Source organism: Lepisma saccharinum, chromosome 22 (genome assembly GCF_977018435.1).
Source record: "Lepisma saccharinum chromosome 22, izLepSacc3.1, whole genome shotgun sequence".
NCBI classification, from domain to species: Eukaryota; Metazoa; Arthropoda; class Insecta; order Zygentoma; family Lepismatidae; genus Lepisma; species Lepisma saccharinum.
This window is the reverse complement of record NC_139250.1, coordinates 26,224,946-26,249,457: the sequence shown is the minus strand read 5'-3', so window position 1 is coordinate 26,249,457 and position 24,512 is coordinate 26,224,946. Positions and strand designations below refer to the sequence as shown.

The following is a 24,512-nucleotide window of genomic DNA, read 5'->3' as shown; positions in this document are numbered from 1 at the left end:
TCAATGAGATCATTACAACCCAAATCTGTCCGTAACTGTACAAGTTAAGTCAAGCACAAGGTTGTTTATGAGGACCATCGTCGATCTCAATAATATCGTTACCATCGATATCAGTAATATCTGTATTAGTGAATTCGATAATATCGATATTGTCAATGTGACGTCGGTATTTTCCGATATCGATATAACGAAGTCGCTAATATCAACGCTTCGATATTTTAAACTATCGAATCGATCGCACAGCTCTACATATGCTGCTGTTGACGCACGAAAGTGATTTGGTTCTAACGGTGATTCTGGATGTAGATACCGCCTGTTTGACTCCTGCAGTGAATTCTGCCCTGCTCTCGTAAATTACCACGTGAGCAAATACGTACAAAGCATAAAACGTGACAAAAAACTTTGAAGCAATCTCGCTGGTGGGCGGAGCGAAGGATGTTATCTGGGACAAGACCTGGAAACGTGCCAGCTCACTCCTCGCAGTTGTGTTTGTGACTGACAGAGAGTATGGCCTCAAAAGTTCAGTGTGGTAAGTAGATACTCCTTGTAGCAACAAGTTGGAATGTGGGTGGACTGCTTCAGCTCACTGACAAAGGGTCAACGATAACAGATAGTATTCATGGTGTTTGTACTTGCTTATTAACATAGCTTTTTCTCATAACATTGACTTTGACGATGAGAGGGTGACATAAAGGTTTTTTTTTTTAAGAGTGATAGAACTTTCGATAGGGATAGCTGTCATTTGTTTTGTTTTGATGACATGTTGTTTTGTCATTTCATATCAGTGAGCATTGGAAATGATCATGGAAAGACTGACGGCGCAACAACGTTTACAAATTGTGGAAATATATTTCCAAAATCAATGTTCTGTGCGCCAAACTTATAGAGCACTTCGGAAATATCGGTGCTGTCAGTGAATCGGCCTCACAAGATCATGGGACCTAACGCCACTGGATTATTTTCTTTGGGATATCTAGAGTCTCTGGTTTATGCTGATAAACCAGCAACAATTGACTCTTTGGAAGCCAACATAACTCGTGTTATTAACGACATACGTCCCCAATTACTTGAAAAAGTGGTTCAAAATTGGACTGATCGAATCCGGTTCATCACAGCTAGTCGTGGTGGACATATGCCGGAAATTATTTTCAAAAAGTAAATGTCAGAAAGTTATCTTTCAAATGAAAACACAATTGGCTTCAAACTTATTTTTTTATGTGCTTTATTTCAATTCAAAGTTCTATCACTCTAAAAAAAACATCGTCACGCTTTCAATAACGTGTTTCATGTCACTCTCAGTCCATAGGCGTGCGCACAGGGAGGCAAGAGGGGGCAGTTGCCCTCCTAATACTCTCAGTATGAGGCAAGGACAGTTTTTTTTTTTTTGGGTAGGCACCATTAAGAGGCCACAATGCGGGGGCAAAAAATAAGGGGCAACCGTCCTCTCCAAGCCCTACTAATAGCCGGCCGGCACTGTTGGAAGTGAATATTTGATTTTACTCTATTGTACGAACCCAGAAAGGGGGAAATAAAGGAAGGGGGCAAAGTAAGTTATGCCAAAGAAGTTTGAATTCTTCTAATACAGTGATTTTTCGGCGGGTCCGGACACACACTATATACGCTCCAATTTCGTACCCATCAATACAATAAAACATTGATATGAAATGTGTTTTCCCCTCCGATTGAACTTTCTTCAAGTCTTTGACCCCTAATCAGTGGGTCTGCGCACGCCTATGTCTCAGTCCATGTATTGCAGGGTCATTCTTTCGTCTTGCAAACACCTTGACGCTCCTGAGTAGGCATACAGCCGTGTAGAATAGAATGGAATAGAATATCCTTTATTGAGTGGGCGAGCCTGTTTCCACCTCGTTGGCCGCTCTTACATCAAACCCTTATCAAATACTTTTTACAATTGCACTTTATTTGAAACTCACTGTTACAGCAGAAAAATATAGAAAAATAAAACATGCATACTTATAGCGTAAACAATTAATATACTGAAGCCACACAGTTAAATATAAAACCACAATCACACCGCGCTACGACGCCAGAGGTCCCAGGTTTTTGTCCCGGCGGCCTAGACATGGGTATTCTGTGTGTATCCTTTCATCAATTTCATCATATCATCACTGATCCTCATCGCGATTATCCAAAAGTGGCAGAAGAGAAGAGATGACTTACTTGACTTATTTCCTGTTACTCCGCTACGAAGCATAGGGCCTCAACGAAGCATCGCCAAGGGACTCTGTTTCCAGCCATCTTCCTTATCTCGTTGCAGGTCTTTCCTGCTTCCCATATTTCTTGATCTATTGTCCTTCTCCAACTCATTCTTGGCCTTCCTCTCTCTATTGCCGATGGATCTTTCCTCAATGTGTGGCCAATCCACTTCCACTTTCTTCTTTGGATCTGTATTGCCACCGGTTCCTCTTGCGTACGTTTCCATAGATCTTCATTTGAGATAATATCTGGCCAATATATTCCTAGAAGTTTTCTTAGGCATCTATATATGAATGTCTGTAGGTCTTTAGTAATTTTCTTTGTTACTTTCCAAGTTTCACATCCATAAAGGAGAAGTGACTTCACATTAGTTCTAAAAATTCGCAGCTTAGTTCTTATTGAACTTTCTCTGGCTTTCCAAACTTTATATAGCTGAATAGATGCCACATTTGCTTTCCTAATTCTCGATCTAACATCATCTTCTGTTCTCCCTGTATTTGTTACCAGATATGTAAACTCCTTAACCTCTTCAATATTTTCCTTATTCAAGTGGAAATTATTTACATTTGTTCTTAATAATTTATTAATGAAAATTTATCTTTAAACCAACTCTTTTACTTTCCTTATCCAAATTAGAAGAGATACAAAAAAGATAATTTACGAAAGTTTTGCAGGAGTATGTAGTTCACTTCCAGTCGGCGAATATTGGATAGTTAACATTTATCCCAGATTTGAACTTGATTAACACCGTGCTTTTATCCATGTCAGATAAATTAATTTTAACTCATTACATATTCCGTAACGTTCTCCCAGGAACGGGGATCGAATCAGGGACTTTAAGATGTCCCGATGGGTTGATGTAGCTCATTGATCATTCATCCGTGTTTATGGAGCAACTCGCTATTCGTGGTAGGCTTGATGGTAAGGTGCGAGAGGTACTAACCACACACACTCAAGAGATGGCAAAACACAACTATTTGGATTTTACGCTTTCAAGTTTGGATCACACATTAGATAACGTGTCTTTGCTGATAGCTCTGACCTTCAGAGTGAACACTTAGGCGTGAGACTGTACAGCTCTCCCAAAACTCTCCTGCTGCTTCCAAGCCACAGTCTCATGGAAATTACCCCTCATCGCCCGTTGCACTCAATATGTATTCTCCCTCCTTTCTCCATAATGCCGAGTCATTCTTACAACCCAGAAGTATCCGTGATTGTGCCAGCGTTTCAATTTTGGTAATTCTATGTATTGTACACTGTATCTGGGGAGTCTGTGGAGCAGCATCGCACATAACGGCAGAGAAGGGGAGAAAGAGAGTAGGAGGAGCAAACCAGAGCGCGCTGCTGCAACCTCGTTTCCCCTTCATGCACGTGCTCATTGGTTCATTTATTTCGCAGTAGCGTAACTAACACGCTCTGTGCCCCCCCCCCCGCAACTTACAGTTCTGCGCCCCTACGCATTAAAAAAAAACTTTCTTCTCTAAAATATTCTGCATTTTTATTAAATTTTTACAAATATGAAAATACATACATGTAATTTGAATCTATTTAAAAACTGGTACGAAAGGTATTGTTACAATTACAAATGAAAATACACTGTTACTATTGTTAAATTCCCATTACCAGTCCTGCGCGTTTGTTGATGGAAGCGAATTTTTGTGCTAGTTTCGTCAAGTCCAGTTTTCGAGCACGATCGCTCTCAATGCTTAGCAGCGTTCTTCTTATGATTTCAGTTGATTCTACATTCTGAAATGAAGCCATTTATGTAGCTATAGTGCAAGATCTTGTTCATATTTCTTCTACACCAACTACAAAAGAAACTTAACAACACAATTTCACCAAACCTTGCTAAAACGCGGGCGCTAAGTAATGGCGGGGAGAGGTGAAAACGTTTCCAGCAAGGCCTCCCCGATGGCGCAGTGGTAGCGTCGTCGCCTTGTAATCAAGGGGTCCCGGGTTCGATACAAGTGGTTAGGATCCCACTTTAAACTGTAGGTCCAGTCCCGATTAGCCTTACTGTGCATAAAGTGGACTTAAAACAACATATCAATCAATCAATCAATCGTTTCCAGCAAATTCCCTTGCCTGTCCTCTACCCTTTGGCGACGTAATCTGTGACTTCAGCTAATGAAGGTTTTCTTCTAAACTGGTAATTTACTTTCTACTTTTCTACAGGCGTGATTAACATTTTCTGTTAAAAATATAATGTGTTCGGTTGAAAATATATTTTAACGCCAAAACTAAAACTTTTGTGAAAAATCAGTGTTTCTTAACTTTTAATTCTTACTGTGCCCCCGAAGCTCGTGCTGCATGGTTATTATTTACGCCACTGCCCTTTCAAGTCACTACTTGCACAGAGAATTTGTTCTCGTTCGCCTGCTGCACAATTTTGCGGGACAGAGTGTAGATTGAATGTTCCTAAACATTTGTGAGGAATTTTAAGTGTTGTACTACGTTTACACTTCCAAGCGGAAGACACAGGTTCAAGTTATCGGATGTGTGATCTCAGGTTGGGTTTTCCGACAATGCCCCTGTATAAAGAGGCTCTGAGGTTCACCCAGCCTCGAAGCAATGGGGCAAACCTATACTCAGAGAACTAAATGCATCATATCGATTGATGCACCAGAATGTTTTATGGTTTCTTCAAAGAATCAGATTCACGTTTGATGCATTTGGGTGAATTTTTGTGTGTCGTGAAAGAAACACCAAAGTGCATCATTTGATTCAAGTAAGGATTTCTTTCAGTCGAGATGCACTTCAATGCATCAGTTGATGCGTTTTGATGCACCTTCCTGGATCTTTTTTGATGATGCACTTAAACGTTTGGTCTGAGCTACACAAACTCTGTAGCTCAGACCAAACGTTTAAGTAGGGCCTCCCTGATGGCGCAGTGGTAGCGTCATCGCCTTGTAATCAAGGGGTCCCGGGTTCGATACCCGGTGGAGGCACAAGTGGTTCGGATCCCACTTTAAGCTGTAGGTCCAGTCCCGATTAGCCTTACTGTGCATAAAGTGGACTTAAAACACCAAATCAACAAACGTTTAAGTGCATCATCCAAAGAGATGTAGGATGGTGCATCAAGGAACATCAACTGATGCACTGAAGTGCATCTCGACTGGAGGGAATCCTCACTTGAATCAAATGATGCACTTTGGTGATTCTTTCACGACACACAAAAATTCACCCAAATGCATCAAACGTGAATCTGATTCTTTGAAGATACCATGAAACACACTTTTGTGCATAAATCGATGCATTCTGGTGCATCGATCGATATGATGCATTTAGTTTTCTGTGTGATAGGGAGTAAACATGACACGGGCATGGTGCTCATCACATTACATCCAGGATGACTGAGATCGAGAATGTGTTGAACCTTATCTCCACACCCCATATTATACGTACTTTCATGGCATGGTACAATGTACAGCGGTTAGCTTTACATTTTTATATTAAGACTTATAAAACCTACAACATACTTACATTTTCAATGCTAACATCTTTTATTTTCTAGAGGATATCCCAACGAACAAATCGACGCCACTCTTGTATCGTATTTGTGGGTGGATGACCAATGAATACTAATTTCCCGTTCAATGAATAATATTCTAACCAAACTGTACCATAGAAACAATTTACTCTTAAATATTTGCTTGTGAATTCACTTTTGTACCGATGAAGACGATAATTTCCCTTCAAGTTATTAAATTAAAGATTTTCTTTTCTAGTACTTGGTGAAGTTCCCGCTGAAAACCTGGGGAGAACGATTACCCATGAGCACTTATCTCTCTCCTTCAGCACATTTTACGTTCCACCTCCAGACATCATTAACAAATATTTCCAAAGAGGAATTTCCCTGGACAACGCTGGAATCATAAGAAACTATCCGTGAGTATCCTACCAGATGACTTAGGAATGCCATTGAATTAGAGTTATTTATTCAATAAATATTTTAGTTATTTAAGTTAAATATGAACAAATAGTATTTAAAGAGTTCAGTTCGTCTAAAGTATTCTGACAAACATTTCTTAACCTTACAAAATATAACTATTGTTTACTTCAAGAATTACTAATTCTTTCAACTCGCAGTTATTATCATAAAATGTTATAAATAGTGATTTTTTCTACAAACACATTATTTTTAATTTCTAAAATCGTCTTTAGATTTTGAACGTTGACCTACTTATTAAAATGCATTTGTCACTCCTACTAGACCTATTCTCAAATGTAGCGATACGATTCACAGAGGCTGATAATTGTACACATTTAGTTGTATATGCCAACAATTTATGAGCAATCTCACAGGGCCACTGAATATGTCCACCTACCTGGCAGGCAACAGATTTCGTAGCAAGTTTTGCGACTCATGTTTTGCTAATTACTTAGTATTAAATCGTTAGTGGCCTCTGTTATCCAGGGATATCTGTAGTTGCCCTTCCCCATCCCCGATTTTAGAACGCATCGCAATAAAATAACCTTGCTATCTAAGCGAACTAGGTAATATACTTGAACATTGTGCTTGCCCCAATGGAAGTTTTATAATGGAAACTGCAAACTTCTATTTTTTAAGTTTTCATCCAAAGTGGGTTTCCAGTACTATAAAAATCTAGGGGGCCACAGAGGGCTCAGACCTGTTTTGGGTGGCTTCAGCCCCCATAGCCCCCGTGTAGCACCGTCCCTGCCTGTGTATGGGACCTGTGGCCACCCACTATCGTGAGGAAATTTTAGAGTGCCGTAGCCCGGTCATGGAAACCTACAACAACGACTGGGGGTTCGTCGTGCTGACCACACGTCCAACCTCTGGCGGGAGTGGTACTCGGCAGTCGGTAGGTAGGCCCTGGTTCTCACGGGCTGTTGCGCTACGGACTGTTTATTATTGTTAGTAAGAAGTTTCAGAGTTAATTTGAGATATGTGCTTAGGGTGTCTTTGTTCCGTCCTTACCCTACAGTTTTCTCACATAATATTGGTACAAAATCAATGAAAAGTTTGAATTTTGCATAACGTCCAGGATAAAAAGACACCGTGAAAGTGTCATGCGCAGTGTTGCCACAATCTGAGGACATCATTTCCCTTTCCAAGGGGTAAAATTTCCCTTTTTGGACCATTTTTTCCTTCAACTAAACAAATATAATAATAATAATTATTATAAATATTAGCAGAAGTAGTAGTAGTAGTAGCAGCAGCAGCAATAGTAGTAAAAATTTCGTTGGTCCATGTTCGTATGAATAAAAAATGTTACACAAATTTTTCACATACATGTCAGCTTCATCGCTTTCCGGTCACATGTCCCAGGTTTGAATCATGGTCATGAATGCATTAAATCGTTAATTATCATCGTTACAATTATCCGAAGATACAGAAAAGCGACGTACAATAAACTTAAAAGAAATATAAATAGATATAGACTTATATTTATGAGAACAGAAATGAGAAGTAACAGGAAGAAATAAAAATGTGAATATGGAGCTGGAACTTAACATAAACTGTAATAATGTAGAGTCAGAAGTCTTAAAAATTCCCTGAAATTGTGATATTTTTCATCGAAATTCCCTTTTCGCTTTTGGCTAAAATTTTGGTCTGAATTTCCCTTCAAAAGGGAAATTTCCCTTCATGTGGCAACACTGGTCACGCGCCATTTTTGCGAACCCTGGGAGCCATCCAAGTTGGAAAAGTATCGGCTGGTATCAACAAATAAAACCCAACCGATGCCTTACGGCTCAGCCCTAAGAATATACTAAAATTAACTTGAATGCCCAATATTTATTTCGCTTAATACCAATTACGCTTTTAATTGACAGGTATTCCAGCAAGTACAATCTGATTTTCAACGACGAGGAAACACATGAAGCTGTTCTTGACGATGTCAAGTTCTTTCGACAGTGTGGAGGAGGAACAATCGTTGAGAATTCTTGCCATGGACTTGAACGGAATGTAAAGTTCTTGCAGGAAGTAAGCAGAAAAACTGGCGTCAATGTAGTTGCTGGAACAGGTACATTGAAACACCTTCATTAAGAAATATTACTGAAATTTGTCTATTGTGTAGGCATCAGATATAGAGTATTCGACGTGAGCAGTTTCAACCTTTTCAGTACTCGGCGAACATTTAAATTTATTTTTTAATCTTGTAGTATTTTCAACCAGGGGGACAAAGACAGTATATTTCCCTTTGTAGATAAGGTTTAGCATAGTGCGGGGGCAAAAGTGGCGCAAAGAAGGGGGAGCAACCCCCCCTTGCCCCCTAATCGCCGCCACTGCTATGGTGTTTGGTAAACACGCAACGCCAATCTGAAGAAAGAATATCCTATTCAAACGTCTGATTGACCCAAGCATACGCTAGTTACTTCAAATATCACAAACCATTAGCTTCTTTTTTAACAATGTACCCGATCACATATTTCACAACGTAGCATTTTTTAAAAACCTATCAACATTTTGTTCGCTTGAATTGATGTACAGTGGGTGCAGAAAATGTTCCTGCCCTTGAATATTAGATTTAAGTAGATTTGTTATTTTATTACACTACAAAGGCATTTGATTCTTCCGTTCGAAATAAAATATTATACAGGGTAATTATAAATGATCATCGGGTTTTAATGTGAAATATTTCCAAAACTATTAATGTAATATGTGTGTGCTAATCATGAAACGAAATAACACATCTGAAAGTATAATTTCTCATATTTGTAACCTTGGCCCTTGCCGACAGATGGCAGAACAAACCTAGTTTCCAAAATGGCGTCTATGCAGCAGAAAGGTTTCTGTGTTTTGGAATATGAGAAGTGTTTTTCAGTTGTTACCGTACAGCGTGCATTCCGGAGACAGTTTGCAACTACACCGCCAGTTCATCAAAGCATTCTGCGATGGCAGCGACGGTTTAAGGAAATGTAAATGCCTGGATTGGGCGATGTGCTAAAGATGACTTAGCGTTTTTCCATAGCCTCCTAGATCTCCCGACCTAACGGTTTGTATTTTTTTCCTTTGGAGGGCATGTAAAAGACAGTGTATGTGCCACCACTCCCAACATCTTTAGTTGAGCTGCAGGATTGCATTACAGCTGCATTTACGACCATTAGTAGGGATATGCTAGAGCGCATGTGGGGCGAACGAGACTATCCCATAGATGTGTGACGTGTGACGAAAGGAAGCGACATTGAACATTTGTGAAAGTATGTCTGAAACTTGGATAGTTTCTGTTTGTTTACATGTATAATTCTTTATTTTATGTGTTAGCTATATAATTTTTTGTTTTTAAAAAGTGGAAATTTCATAAAACCCCCCAAAAATTCAAAGCGATACTGTGCCCCTAATTGAGCCAGAGTGAAAACGATTGCAGATTCGGAATCTGCACGTCAAGACCTTTCAATAGAGTATATGGAAGGGTGAAGGGGGTCATACGAAAATTTAAAATCGCCATATCTCCGTTCCTAATTGAGCTAGGAGAATGGTTGATAGCTCGTTGGATTCAGAATGAAGTCCTCTTTCCGATTCTACAATACAAAATGGGGGTTTTATTTAAAATTTCGCCCACCGCCCCACCCCCAGGGGGCGGGGGTGGGGAATCAAGTGTGATATCATTGAATAGCTTTCTTTCACTTAATAAACACGTATATTTTCGTTTTCCAATTCGATGTGTATTTCTCACGATATGTGACCGTTCCGGGACTTTTGGACCACCCGGTATATTTTTTTCAAACCCGTTGAATCATTTATAATTACCCTGTACATATACTTAATAATTCTTACAGGTTTCTACGTTGCTGATGTTCAGAAGCCTAATGAACTTAACAGAACTATTGAATCTATGACTGAACTCATGACGACTGAACTCACCGAGGGATGTATCGACGCGAAAGATGTAAAATGTGGTTTTATAGGAGAAGTTGGAAGTTCGTGGCCAATTAAAGGTGCGTCTACCATATTGTTATTCTTTTAGTGTATCCTTTTGCTCTTTTGATACGAGTATTTTGCATTACACAGAGCGTGGAATAATGTTCTTAAGAATCTATATTTTCAGTATTTAAGAAATCATTTACATATACAAACATTTAAACATGCTTCTTGATGTAACTTTCGGAAGAACGTTCTCCTCCGTGGCAGTGCGGTCGAAGGCGCTGTGCTTTGGACTCCGACTGCTGGACGGCATGGGTTCGAGTCCGCCTGGGTTCAGTCTCTGGGTTCTCGGCCTGTGGCAGCCCACCTTCGTGAGAAAATTTGGGAGCGTAATCCGGTCATAAAAATCTCCTATAACGGTTGGGGGTTCGACGTGCTGACCTGCACGTCACCCCATTACCGGTTGAAGATCTCCACACTTCTAGGTAGGATTACACGGTTGTAGAGCCACAGATTACTTATATGTTTATTATATTTCGGGATAACACGCACTCCCTTTACCAGACATTTATTTATAGTTTAATCAATGTTAATATGACAAAAGAATACATTTAACAAATACAAAAAAATAAACAGTTAGACAATGAATCTTGTCAATAATATTACACTGTTAGAACCTAGCAGGTTCGGAGTACATAATAAAATAGAGAGGGGACCCTCTGAAGAAAGTCCGCCTCTATCCGCTTACTTTCATGGATAGGCGCTTGTCCTGGTGACTTTAATAATAAACCAGGACGTCAGATCCATTGAATGGCGGTTCACCCGTTTATTTTGTGCGTAAAGCGTTTCAAAATAATTTAATTACAATAGCAATACAATAATAGTAGAACATTTATTGATTAAAATATGCAGGAAGGTGTGAATATAGTTGGCCATCACTTTGAACAACTCTTACAACACAGGTTAGTACTTGCTATGTGTAATGAATACAATTTCCTGCATAGTAAAGTTATGTGCGTAAGAATAAGCGGGACGTCACGGGTCGAAAATGCCGGCATCCGCGCCGTGCCTCGTCGTTCTGCAGTCACGCGCTATCTCGGCCAGGAGTCAAGACGAACGCACGGCATAATTATATTACTTGATGAAAATAAGCAACTTTAGATTATAGACAAATATAATTTAATGCGAACATATCATCAGGAATAATTAATTGTCAGGCTTTATTGCGAAAAGGTGGATTTTCAATTCTGAGGCACGCCTTATGACACCTGTACTAACAGTTTACATCGAAACATTTATAGTTAATGCCATTGGCAGGTATTAATTTGTTTAGAAGTTACAAATTTCGGTATAAATAAATTTTTGATTAGATTAGCAATTTTTATGGATATGTGAAAGGTATTTTTGTGTTTTGTTTTTAACTGGTTCCGCGGAGGAGTTCCAAATCTCCTCAATGTGAGTTGATTTTGTTTAAAATCCAAATTTGTTTTATGAGTTTTTAAAAAAATATTATTTAAGATTGTTTTATGTTTAAAATTTGGAATTATTTGAAAAGGGTGGGTAAAATTGCGGTTTTTATTGAAAATAATTAAATTCTTTCTTAAATAAAAAGTCGTCATTGTTAGGCAATCAGTATCAAAGTTATTGTCATAAGTAACTCGAAAAGTGTAATTCTCAGAAAATACAGAACATCTTTGTTAATAACAACACAATACTTTATTGCAATAGTTTCTTAAAATCATGTACAAATTAAAATTGTTTTCATTCTGAATGTATGCATGTATATCTATGTTTTACAGTAAATATATAAGATGTAAATTTCAATAATAAAAGCATCCGCTGAAATTAGTTAGACCCTTTCATGAATTTTCAATTCTTCAGAAGTCTTTCGATATGTACCATTGACAACCATAAGTACAGCTTTTTAAATATACTGGTCGACAATTGCTAAGGAACAAACACATATTGACCCATAACTTTGTCATACACAACTCCGTGTCAGTTTGTTGCCAGAAAGAGACCAGTAGAGGGAAGAAGGGGCTCAACGATTCCTTGCTGCCCTGTATTGGTCTCTTTCGGGCAACAAACTGACACGGAGTTGTGTATGAAAAAGATATGGGTCAATATGTGTCTGTTCCTTAGCAACTGTCGACCAGTGTATATGGGACCTACAAAAGCCTCACATGAGATTTCCATGCAGTTAGGGATATTCTCAAGGAACACTGAGAGTGCGAAGCTTCTCATTTTTCAGCTAGTATCAGTGGCTGCGATTAGGGAGGGGCGGGGCAGTTTCCCCTCACGTTGTTCCACTTTTGTCCCCGCACTTTGCTGGATCTTATGTCCCAAGGGGAAGTAAATTGTCCTCCCCCCGGTTTTGACACCATTACCCCCTCCAATTTTGGAACCCAATCGCCGCCACTGGCTAGTATGGTAATTTTGTAAACATCCTGGAGACAAGTTTAAGTAGTGTATATTAGTTGTTTCTACGCAATACTTAGTAGGTATGCATTTGTAGCCTCTTTTTTTATTAATTGAATATCAGTTTTTGACATATTTTGACAATTTTTTGTCGACGTTTTAGCGTTTAGCGATGTTTTAGTAAAATTTCCCTTTTTTCCCACTTGTTTCTAACTCATACTTAGTAGGTATTGTCGTTTAGCATCTTTTTTTATCAATTGAATATCAGGTTTTGACATATTTTGACAATTTTTTGTCGATGTTTTAGCGCTTAGCGATGTTTTAGTAAAATTTCCCATTTTTCCCACTTGTTTGTAGGAGGTGTGGGGTTAGAGCCCCACACTTTCTTGATGACAGCCGATGTTGGGGGTGATATGATCAGAACCACGCCCCTGGCTGCCATTACCCCCCAGAGTTTCCTCCAGGTACCCACTTTATACGACGCTGGGTGGGCGCCGGAGCCGCTTGAACAGGTGGAAAAAATCCTGGTTCTCCCCCGCCGGGGATCCAACCCGGGTCTCTCGCATGGTAGTCAGACGCCATAACGACTGAGCTACCGAGGCCGTTAGATTCGTTCTAATGCTTTTTTCTGATACCTCGAAAAGGAGAAAATGGTACAAGAACACATTTATGACCTTTTACAGGTTAAAGATACGTGGAAATAACCTTTACCACTGCATTTCTCGTGAAATTCTAGCCTCATTTGATACATCATATCGCCCCCTTTCCATTTAAAATCTTGAAGTTCAATTCAAGATGGCAGCCGTCATCATCAAGTGCCCTATAACATTTCCCCCCACCTCTATTACAAATCTACAGTGATAGTTTTGCTGAACATGATGTATTCAACCTTTTTTCAACTTTTGGACCACCCAGTAAAATGACCGTGTTCTTCAACAAATTAAAATTGAAGGTGATTCTGATAATACCAGGAAAAGAAGATCATAGTGTACCAGCCCTGCTAATGTCTGGCAAGAGAGAACATTTCAGCACGTACCAGAAACACTCACATATGATGGAGGACCAGCCAACCTCCGCCGCGGAGTGGTTAGAACAACGCGTTACGACGGCAGGGGTCCCGGGTTCGACTACCGGCCTGGCCAGTAGTATTATTCTTTGCGAGTGTCTCTTCATCATATCATAAGCCATCCTTATCTTTGTGATTAGCCAAACGTTGCAGAAAAGCGAAGTAAATTTAACCGAATCAATAAATCAATAGATGATAGAGGACCACATTATCCGAAAAGAATTCGCCCTTGCCTGCATGGACAAAGTATGTGCGAGAACAAGCAGATACTTGTGTGAACGCTGTAATGTAAACTAGTAGTGTATATTAGTTGTTTCTACGCAATACTTAGTAGGTATGCATTTGTAGCCTCTTTTTTTATTAATTGAATATCAGTTTTTGACATATTTTGACAATTTTTTGTCGACGTTTTAGCGTTTAGCGATGTTTTAGTAAAATTTCCCTTTTTTCCCACTTGTTTCTAACTCATACTTAGTAGGTATTGTCGTTTAGCATCTTTTTTTATCAATTGAATATCAGTTTTTGACATATTTTGACAATTTTTTGTCGATGTTTTAGCGCTTAGCGATGTTTTAGTAAAATTTCCCATTTTTCCCACTTGTTTCTAAGTAACACTTTGTAGGTATGCTCTTTTAGCCTCTTTTTTTTATCAATTGAATATCAGTTTTTGACATATTTTGACAATTTTTTTGTCGATGTTTTAGCGTTTAGCGATGTTTTAGTAAAATTTTCAATTTTTCCTACTTCACACTTGTAGGTATTTCACGATCTTACGTGATATAACTTAACCTATCCTTTTTTCTTACTTGTTGTTTCAAAATAGTACTTTGTAGGTATCCTCTTTTCTTATCAATTGAATATCAGTTTTTGACATATTTTGACAATATTTCGTCGATGTTTTACCGTTTAGCGATGTACATGATGAATCCGCAAACACATTTTTCCTAAGTCTTACCGTTTCCAAGATAACACCACTTCCGGTCGCCATTTTGGATTTCCGAGCATAGGTTCTATTCATATTTTACTTACATATAGGCGTACGTGATGAATCCGCAAACAGATTTTTCCTAAGTCTTACCGTTTCCAAGATAACCCCACTTCCGGTCGCCATTTTGGATTTCCGAGCATAGGTTCTATTCATATTTTACTTACATATAGGTGTACATGATGAATCACCAAACAGATTTCTCCTAAGTCTTACCGTTTCCAAGATAACCCCACTTCCGGTCGCCATTTTGGATTTCCGAGCATAGGTTCTATTCATACTTTTCCTCACGTATAGGCGTACATGATGAATCCGCAAACAGTTTCTTGCTAAGTCTTACCGTTTTCAAGATAACCCCACTTCCGGTTGCCATTTTGGATTTCCGAACATAGGTTCTATTCATACTTTTCCTCACGTATAGGCGTACATGATGAATCCGCAAACAGTTTCTTGCTAAGTCTTACCGTTTTCAAGATAACCCCACTTCCGGTTGCCATTTTGGATTTCCGAACATAGGTTCTATTCATATTTTACTCACATATAGGCGTACATGATGAATCCGCAAACAGTTTCTTGCAAAGTCTTACCGTTTCCAAGATAACCCTACTTCCGGTCGCCATTTTGGAATTCCGAGCATGGGTTCTATTCATACTTTTTCTCACGTATAGGGGCTATCCACCGGAAGGAAGTGCCTTCGCGCGGACGCCATACTTGTAGCACAACAACTTCCGGTTCGTAGGCTCACAACATGCCGCTAAAGGGAGCTGAGATTGTGTCATGTATGAAAGGAACGAATGAGTGTGTACAAGGAGGATGTGAACTACGATCAGGGCTAAATAATCTTTCATGGATCTCTCTTCATCCATTTCCTCGAGATCTAGGCGCCAAATTATTACATTCAAGCTATCAGGCGTGAAAATTGGAAGACCATTAGCAGGAGTAGACTGCGCAGTAATGACAACGGAACGAAAAAAAAAAACACATTCCGATCCAGACTTCGGAAAAAATGATAGTTTAAAAGTAGTTTATTCCCTGCATTTTTTTGTACTAAATGTCCGAAATTTATTGAAATTAGCAGTTTTTATTCCAGAAATGCAAAATAAATCATCACCCGAGGGTGAAATTGTGTGTATAATTATTTTTTTTTTTTAGTATCGGGTAATGTTGAATATTTTCTGCTCCTATAATCTCCCAATTTAGTCGAGAAATAACATTATTTTTCCCGTTTTGAACGTCAGGACTTGAAAAATACCCCGTCCTGTTTCCTTCCCAACCAAAAATTTTGCGTCCCGCACCACTTGCACTTCATTAAAAGTAGAAGAGAAATCATTCAAATCTTGATTTTCTCTCTGTTTTAGTGATATGAGCAAAAATATTACTTTTCCTTTCAAAAAATGCTCGTTCATGGCCAGATAGGTTACACGTTAAGTTCTTGAAGTACACACGAACTGTATTAAATTTTGTGTAACCAGATTCTTTTTTGTGTGTGTGTAACCAGAGGAAATATTTTTTTGTGTAGCCAGAAAATTAATTGCGGGTACTATTATTAATTTTCGTCTTTTGCAATGGAAATCTTTTCAACATTGATAGATAGAGTGCTTCCCCGATGGCGCAGTGGTAGCCTCGTCGCCTTGTAATCAAGGGGTTCCGGGTTCGATTCCCGGTGGAGGCATATTGTGGTTCGAATCCCAATTTAAACTGTAGGTCCAGTCCCGATTAGCCTTACTGTGCACAAAGTGGACTTAAAACACCAACTCAATCAATCAAATCAACATTGATGGAGAAGAGGTCCTAGGTTTGAACACCATGGTGAGGCAATGGTGTGTCATTGTGTTTGTCCCATCATTAATTTTTCCAGTTTCTTATTCATCTTCATCGTCATGTTTAACACAAATAGCAGAAAATTGACTTAAAAAAACAATGAGCGTTTTGTATTTCTGCGTTCAAACGAGAACGAAACCAGCAAGTGTGCATTATCGCACGCCTCTGACTCGTCCTGACTGAAGAAAGAAGAAAAGAAGCTCCTTTTTCCGTTTTTTATATGTCCGTACATCTCGCACATTTTCACTTAAAACATAAATGTATGCATTTAAGCGCTCTCGCTCTGTAGGAAAAATTACTTTCTATTTAATATGTAGGCTACAAATATCACCAATGAAACGACGATCAGCAAATGGATCTCATCTTGGAATAATGCCGTATTACTTCCTAGTTGCTCATCCAATTGATATGCAAAGCCTCTACTTTGCCCTGATATCTCTTATTCTCCTCGTCGTCAAGTGCTTTTATATGATCCATTTCATCCGGTATACAAAACGAGAAGAAATGCCACAAGTACGCGCTTGAATTACCCGGCCGCCGTGAACCGGAAGTTGTTGTGCTACAGTTCGACAATCGATTGTGCCGTTCGATATGTTTTTGTTTACTCGTGGATAGCCCCTATAGGCGTACATGATGAATCCGCAAACAGATTCTTGCTAAGTCTTATCGTTTCCAAGATAATCCCACTTCCGGTCGCCATTTTGGATTTCCGAGCATAAGTTAGTAGATAGTAAATGTGATTCCCACCGCAACTCTGATTTCTTGACCAAACGACCTCAAAAACCTGAAAAACTCACTTTCTCTCCACGTTCCGCGCCTCATTTATTGCGCTGACGATGTTTCACAGCGTAGAAAAGCAGTGATGAGTGAAATTCACTCTCTCATCCTCTCATCCTTTGAAGGATGAATGCACCTTATCGTAATTTTCCAAGTCCGGGACCAATGTTTATATATCGTGAGCTTTGTAAACCTCTCGCGAACGATGTGATATTTCTACCACACACACACATATGCGCGTGCCTCTTATTATTTCTGTACTGTGACGCAAGCAAACAAACAAAATAATAATTGTTTTTTTTTTTTTTAGGATCCCCCTATAACCCCGCCAGGGTGCGTGGTGCCCAACCAAAAAAAGGTTCTTCTTACGGCTGCGGTTATAGATAACCACACCTCCGTAGAGTTTCACGTGTTTTTTTGTTTTTTTCTCAAAGGTCCTATGGGACACCTCTGTTTGTCAAAAATTCGAGATATTTGCAATTTAACGCTGTGGACTTAGAAAATTTTCGATTGATGAAAAAAAAATTGGTTCCATGACGACCTATGTTCATTTTGGTATGGGAGGACAGAGGACATCGAGACTCGACCGACACACTAAACCCAACCTCTCTTCGCGTACTCTACGTCACCAAAAGAGGTTAAAGGTTCCAAATAACAATAGTTAGAGTTTCCCCAATCTAGTAAAGTGGATTGGTTGAAATCTCCAAGGCGTATTTTGCATTTTTTTTTCAAATATGAACACGTTAAAACTGAACTGTCTCGGATTTTTGAGTTTTGTATTCGCCCTGAGAAAATTCTATATAAAATAACATACCTGAAAATTATATTCACAGTAGATTGATTTTTTTGAGTTTTGTAATCACCTCAATAAATTCTATATAAAATAACATACCTGAAAATTGTATTCACAGTAGATTGAATTCTTGAGATTTTGTATTCGCACACAAGAAATTCTATATAAATAACATACCTGAAATTCTATTTACAGTAGATTGAATTTTTGAGTTTTGTAATCACTCCAAGAAATTCTATATAAAATAACATACCTGAAAATTGTATCGCTATATACTAGACTTTTTGATTTCTGTGATTTTGGAGAAAGCAATGGCATCCACCATCAGTTTCAATCGTAAAAATGATAAAACTGAATGTGTTACTTGTGGGAAGCAAATCTCAAGGAACAATTTATCGGTACATAGGGCCAGATGTAGCGAAACAGCTTCGAGTTTAAATCGTTCGTTACCTTCTAAGCCTTGTGCTCGATGCGGAAAGATGATCAGCATTGCAAATTTAAGTAAACACCTGAAAATTTGCAAACCATCGACCGAACAAGGAACATTGAAAAGAAAAATCGATGATCCAGGAACCGAAGCTTCTACTTCCAAACAAGTAAAATTATCCGATGAACGAAAACCAATTAGATCTGCATTTAACCGTCATATTCAGGATTTCTCTTTTACTTCGGAACCAGGCTACGACATTCTTAGTTTCTTGCGTGAAACGAAAACATCTGTGATAAATATTCTAAAAAATAAATTGGAAAATAATTCCATAAAAGTATACGTTGATCTATTTTCCGAATACGAAAAAGTCGATGGTACAACAAGTATTTTTTATCATCGTACAAAAAACCAAGCTCTTCATTTGGCGGACGTCGATAATTTGGACGAATTTTATTCTGATCTTTCAAATGAACTGGTTAAGAAACACGACGATTTCGAGGCTAAAGGGTCGGGATGGTCTCTGTGTGGAAGTCCTCACACGTTAACCGTTTACGTGAACCGATTCTCGCCTCTTCGTGCATCCAGCTACGTTCCTCTTCCAGTGGATATTAAAAATAAAAAAGCTGTGCTGAATATTCAAAATATAGATGATAAATGTTTTCTTTGGTGTGTGTTGGCGGAACTTCACCCGATTCATTGGTCAAATCATCCAGAACAGGTTTATCATTACAAGCAGCATGAACCTGAACTGGAAAATGCAATGGCTGGCATCGAATACCCGGTGACCATTTCTGATATATCAAAATTCGAAACACGAGCACGAGATGCAGAAGGAAAACGCTTAATCATCAACGTGTATTCCTATACGTTGGATAAACATGTCGTGCATCCCGTCAGGATAAGCGATGTCGACGATGATGATGCTCGTGTGATTAATCTTCTTCTAATTTCAAACGACAGTGTTCACCATTACTGTATCATTCGTTCACTATCACGCTTAGTCAGAAGTCAATCAACCAAGCATGCAAACCACATCGAAGTTTGCCCGAGATGCCTAACCACGTTCGACGATCAAAAACAAGTCGATTATCGAAAATACACCGGACGTCAGATTGCTATCGAGAAACTTGCCGAACATAAAATTTATTGCGGCAACAACAGACCGGTTCGAATGTTGATGCCCGAAAAGAACGAAGTGGAAGAATTCAAAATGCACAAGGCATTGTTGGAACATCCGGCCATCATCGTTGCTGATTTCGAGGTGTTCCTCAAACCACTCTCATACTGCGATCCGGATCCCGAAGTTTCTTCCACCACACCTTACCAGCTTCACGAACCAAACAGTTTCGGTTACGTTGTCGTGCGACAGGATAAAATAGATGAACCGTACGTATACCGAGGACCCGATGCAATCGAACGCTTCTTCGAAAAGATGATCGAGGAGGTTGGGAAAATTGCATGCATGCTGCGAAAATCGAAACCGATGCTTCCGTTATCTGCTATCGAACTTCAAAATTACTATGACACTGTCAAGTGTCCTGTGTGCGATAACCACTTCACAGACGACAATCGTAAAGTGTTTCACCATTCGCATACGGACGGTCGCTTCATAAGCGGAATCTGTAATGCATGCAACCTCAAAATCCAAAAACCAAAATTCGTCCCCATATTCTTTCACAATGGTTCTAATTACGATTTTCATCCCTTAATTAGGAAACTCGGATACGACACTCAAAAAATAGATATTCTTGCTCAAAACGAAGAACAATACATCTCTATAAGTAAGAAAGTTATGATTCCTGAGACTAAAAATACCATTGAGATGAGGTTTCTGGATTCATACAGATTTCTCTCTGCCAGCCTGGACGCTCTTGCCAGCAAACTTTTAGACGAACAATTCAAAATAACTAGAGCTAGTTTTCCCAACGTAGACATAGAACTCGTTAGACGTAAAGGGGTTTATCCTTACGAATATGTTAGTGATAATTCTAAATTTAACGACGACGCTCTCCCACCTCCAAGAGAATTTTACAGCAGACTCAGAGAGAAAGGAATCACGGAAGAAGAATACCAACACGCGCAACTCATGTGGGACAAATTAGAATGTAGGACACTCGGAGACTACCACGATGCCTACTTAAAATTAGACGTAACGATACTCGCGGATGTTTTTCAATCGTTCAGGAAAACGGCAACGAATATTTACAAATTAGATCCAGCGTATTTCTACAGCCTACCGGGATTAGCGTGGTCGGCAATGTTATTCCAGACAAAGGTTAAGCTGGAACTGATATCGGACGTGGACATGTTACTTTCATCGAGAGGGGGATTCGGGGCGGGATGGTACAATGTGTGCAGAGATATGCAAAAGCCAACAACGTGCACATGAAAGAAGATTATGATTCAAATCGAGCATCGAATTACATCTTCTACGCCGACGTTAATAATCTCTACGGACATGCCATGGTACAGAAACTTCCTTACGGAGGATTCGAATGGGCATCAATAGACATAGAAAATTTCGACGATAGTAGTGGTATCAGCCCGGTTCACAAACCGAAAATGGGGCTCGGTGGGGCTCGCCTTAATGGATTTCTCTCGTAAGGCATGAGCCCCATTTTCTGGCAGTGTTGCCAGCTCCTTACTCGAAAAAATCACCAAGGTTTTTTTTTGGGTCTAACCTAGCCTAAAGCAAGGAGCTGGCAATCTTGCTTGAGGCTCGCCTTAATGGTTTGCTCTTGTAAGGCATAAGCCCTATTTTCTCGCAGTGTTGCCAACATCTTACTCGAAAAAATCACCAAGGTTTTTTTTTGGGTCTAACCTAGCCTCAAACAAGGAGCTGGCAACCTTGCTTGAGGCTTGCCTTACAGTGCATAAAGCAAGGAGCTGGCAACCTTGCTTGAGGCTTGCCTTACAGTGCATAAAGCAAGGTTGCCAACCTACTGGTACTTTTGCCATGGCTTTTTACAAAAAAGAGAGAGGAGAGAGAGAGAGAGGGAAGAGTTAAACAACCGACAGCTGCCAACACCCACCTACAGCTTTTTTTTCTTGGTCTAGCCTAACCTAAAGCAAGGAGCTGGCAACGTTGCTTGAGGCTTGCCTTACAGTGCATAAAGCAAAGTTGCCAACCTACTGGTATTTTTGCCATAGCCTTTTACAAAAAAGAGAGAGGAGAGAGAGAGGGAAGAGTTAAACAACCGACAGCTGCCAACACCCACCTACAGCTTTTTTTTTTCTTGGTCTAACCTAGCCTAAAGCAAGGAGCTGGCAACTTTGCTTGAGGCTTGCCTTACTGTGCATAAAGGAATTTTTGCCAACCTACACACACTAAACAAGGAGAGTCGGCAACAAACACGCACTGCCGTAAAAAAGAGAGAGATGGGTGGATGGTAATATAGTATGTGTGTGCGTGTGTGCGTATAATATGTAGCATTATTAACTAGAGTGTGTTGGCAACCCACTTACAACTAAAAAAAAATAGAGATGCCAACTTTGCTGTAAGATGAAGAGAGAGAGAGATTTATGGCTGGCAACAGTGGTGAGCGAATGCATCTTATTGTAAATGTTTTCCAAGTCCCAAAAAAAAAAAAGAGAGAGGCCAATGTTTATATATCGTGACTTTTGTAAACCTCTCTCGGGGGAACGATGTGCCACACACGCGCGCGCGCGTATGTATTGTGACGCAAACAAACAAACAAAATAATAATTGTTGTTTTTTAGGATACCTGGCCCCTATAACCTCGCCAGGGTGCGTGGTGCCCAGCCAAAAAAATAAAGGTTTTCTAACGGCTGCGGTTATCTACAACCGCACCTCTGTAGAGTTTCACGTGTTTTTTTTTCTCAAACTTCCATGAAACTCTACAGAGGACCTCCGTAATGCATGCAACGTGTACTAACGACTCTAGTGTTATTTGATGTTGTGATATTTTTGGATATAGAGTTTTATTGTGAGATATAGATAAAAATAATTATGTTTATTATAATATTTTCTTGATGAAGATGGAGAATATGTGTGTGTTACAAATAAAGTTGCATGCTTTTTTTTTCTAGTGTGTGTATGTGTTTTTGATGTTTCGACAGCATCTGAAACGATAAAAAAAGAAATTTTATTGTTAATTTTCACGTGTAAAAACAACAACAAATTTTTTTGTGCAAATTTTCTGATTGTCTCGTGCTATAGTGCAAAAAAAGATATTGTAACTGATAACTAATAAAATTGACATTTGTACCTGATCTGAACTAGTGAAATTCGTATTGTACTATTGTAACTGATTGTGCTAGTACAAAATATTTCTTATTGTGCAAGAAAAGATGTTTAACCACGTCGAATTGAAGGTAGAGGTCCGCTCTGTGAGGATGAATAAACCCGTTCTTGATCTTGCAGTCGTCGAACTTGCTGGAATCTTTTTCCTGATTCTTGTCCCTCCCGGTCTGAAAAAGCACTACGACGAAATCTGGCATGTCGAACTGTATGTTGTTGAACTGCGTCGTCACGTCGAATTCCATGTGACTTCCCGACGCCATCTTCTGCACGCACTGGTAACCGTGAAAGTGAATCGGCACCTGCGGACTTTTCAAGATCTCCGCTTTGTACTTGAGGGCGTAGTTCGTTTCGTATTCCACCACCGGCATTCTCAATTCCATGCTTCGGATGACGCATTTCGCCGCTTCGGGTAAAGTGTTGGCTATCGGCGTGGTGCCGTCCGGACCCAAAGTAGCGTATCGCATGAGTGCGTCGTTGTCGTTGGCCGCTCTTCGAAACGTGATCCTCAGTCCTCCCTTCCACATGATCTCCTTGTAGTCCGAGAAGAAACCAGGCAGCAGACGCATGGGAAAGAGCACCGTGTGACTTCTCGTCGATATTTTGGTCCCGGCTTCGAATCCCCCGGCCTGGTAGTACGCTGCGTCCGTTTTGGATAATTTCAACGTTCCCACTGCCGTCGACGTGATGCCTGGATAATCTATTCTGTCGATGACGGTGTTGTGTTTCCTCACCTCCACCTGCGAGAACAGGTGAGGCACGAAGTTGTCCACGAGTATCAAGTTTGCTGCTGCAGGAAACGCGTCTCCGCTTTCCTTCTTCACCACGTCGAATTGAAGGTAGAGGTCCGCTCTGTGAGGATGAATGAACCCGTCGCCTACGTCCACGTCGTATTCGATCTCCCTGTTCGCTTCGTTCAGATTGGCGAACGTGCGACGGTTGGGAGGGAAAGATTGCAATTCGTAACTTTCGATTTGCTCCATTTTCACTATGTATGGTTATTTATTATATGTTGATCTCCACGATGGCCGTCGTAGTGGCACCTGCGAAATCCACCACGTCTCCTTTCTCGTTCGTCACCACCAACTCTATGTCGTCTATGCGGTTGCGACATACTGGAAAATAGATCGGCGAAGAGGGTGTGTAGATGATCGGTTCCATGAACTCGGAACTTGGTTTGAACGTGGCTATAATTCCCGTCTGCTTGTGACTTCCTAACAATCCGTCCGAAGATTTCGTGATCATGCCTTCCGCCACGTTACAGTGTATGTTCAGAGTCTCTATGTCCAAGAATTTAGGAATGTTGGTTGCCACGTGCTTGATACCAGCTTCGAGTTTGGTGTCGTTCTCGAAACCTAAAAGTTCTCCCATGGTGCCCAGGTCCACGGTCTCCGTCGCGGATAGGATTTCCACTCTGTGCGTGACCGAATTTTGAGAAAGGTATGTGCCTTTGGGTAATTGAGCTTGCAAAGTGGAAAGATTGTATTGTCCTGGCGTGACGACGATGTGTTCGCTTCCGACGCTAATTTTGTTGTTGTGCTGCGTAACATTAGGTATGAGGTACATGCTGTAGAATGCACGCAGAGCCACGGATTTAGGATAGACGATGTCGTCGTGCAGCGTGAGTTTCAAGATCGAAGATTCGCTCGTAAGATGGAACACGCCCATCCTAGTGATGCTGTTTGAGGTTCCACAATGCTTTCTGGAAATCCTCGATCGTAGGGTTATTTATTTTAGAGAGAAACACGAGCATGGAGAGGCAGAGATGACCGCAGTTCACGTCTCCGAAATTTTGAATGCGTTCGTCGTTGTAGTATATAGAGGTTTTGCTCGTTTTCAGATAATGAATTAAATTTGTAGGTGGAACACCTCCGAAAGAATCGAAAACGAATGCTCCATCATCATTTTTGTGG

The 24,512-nt window shown here is 40.0% G+C and overlaps 1 protein-coding gene across 1 annotated transcript in view; it reads left to right on the top strand.

Moving 5' to 3' along the window:
• The first annotated feature begins 340 nt into the window (after positions 1-340).
• LOC146005032 (phosphotriesterase-related protein) overlaps positions 341-24,512 on the top strand; it is a 71,555-nt gene continuing 47,383 nt past the window's right edge. The window contains exons 1-4 of the mRNA XM_083144171.1: positions 341-529; positions 5,946-6,105; positions 8,017-8,207; positions 9,964-10,122. Coding sequence (XP_083000297.1) covers positions 508-529; positions 5,946-6,105; positions 8,017-8,207; positions 9,964-10,122 — 532 coding nt within the window. The 5' untranslated portion in view covers positions 341-507. The remainder of the gene's footprint in view (positions 530-5,945; positions 6,106-8,016; positions 8,208-9,963; positions 10,123-24,512) is intronic.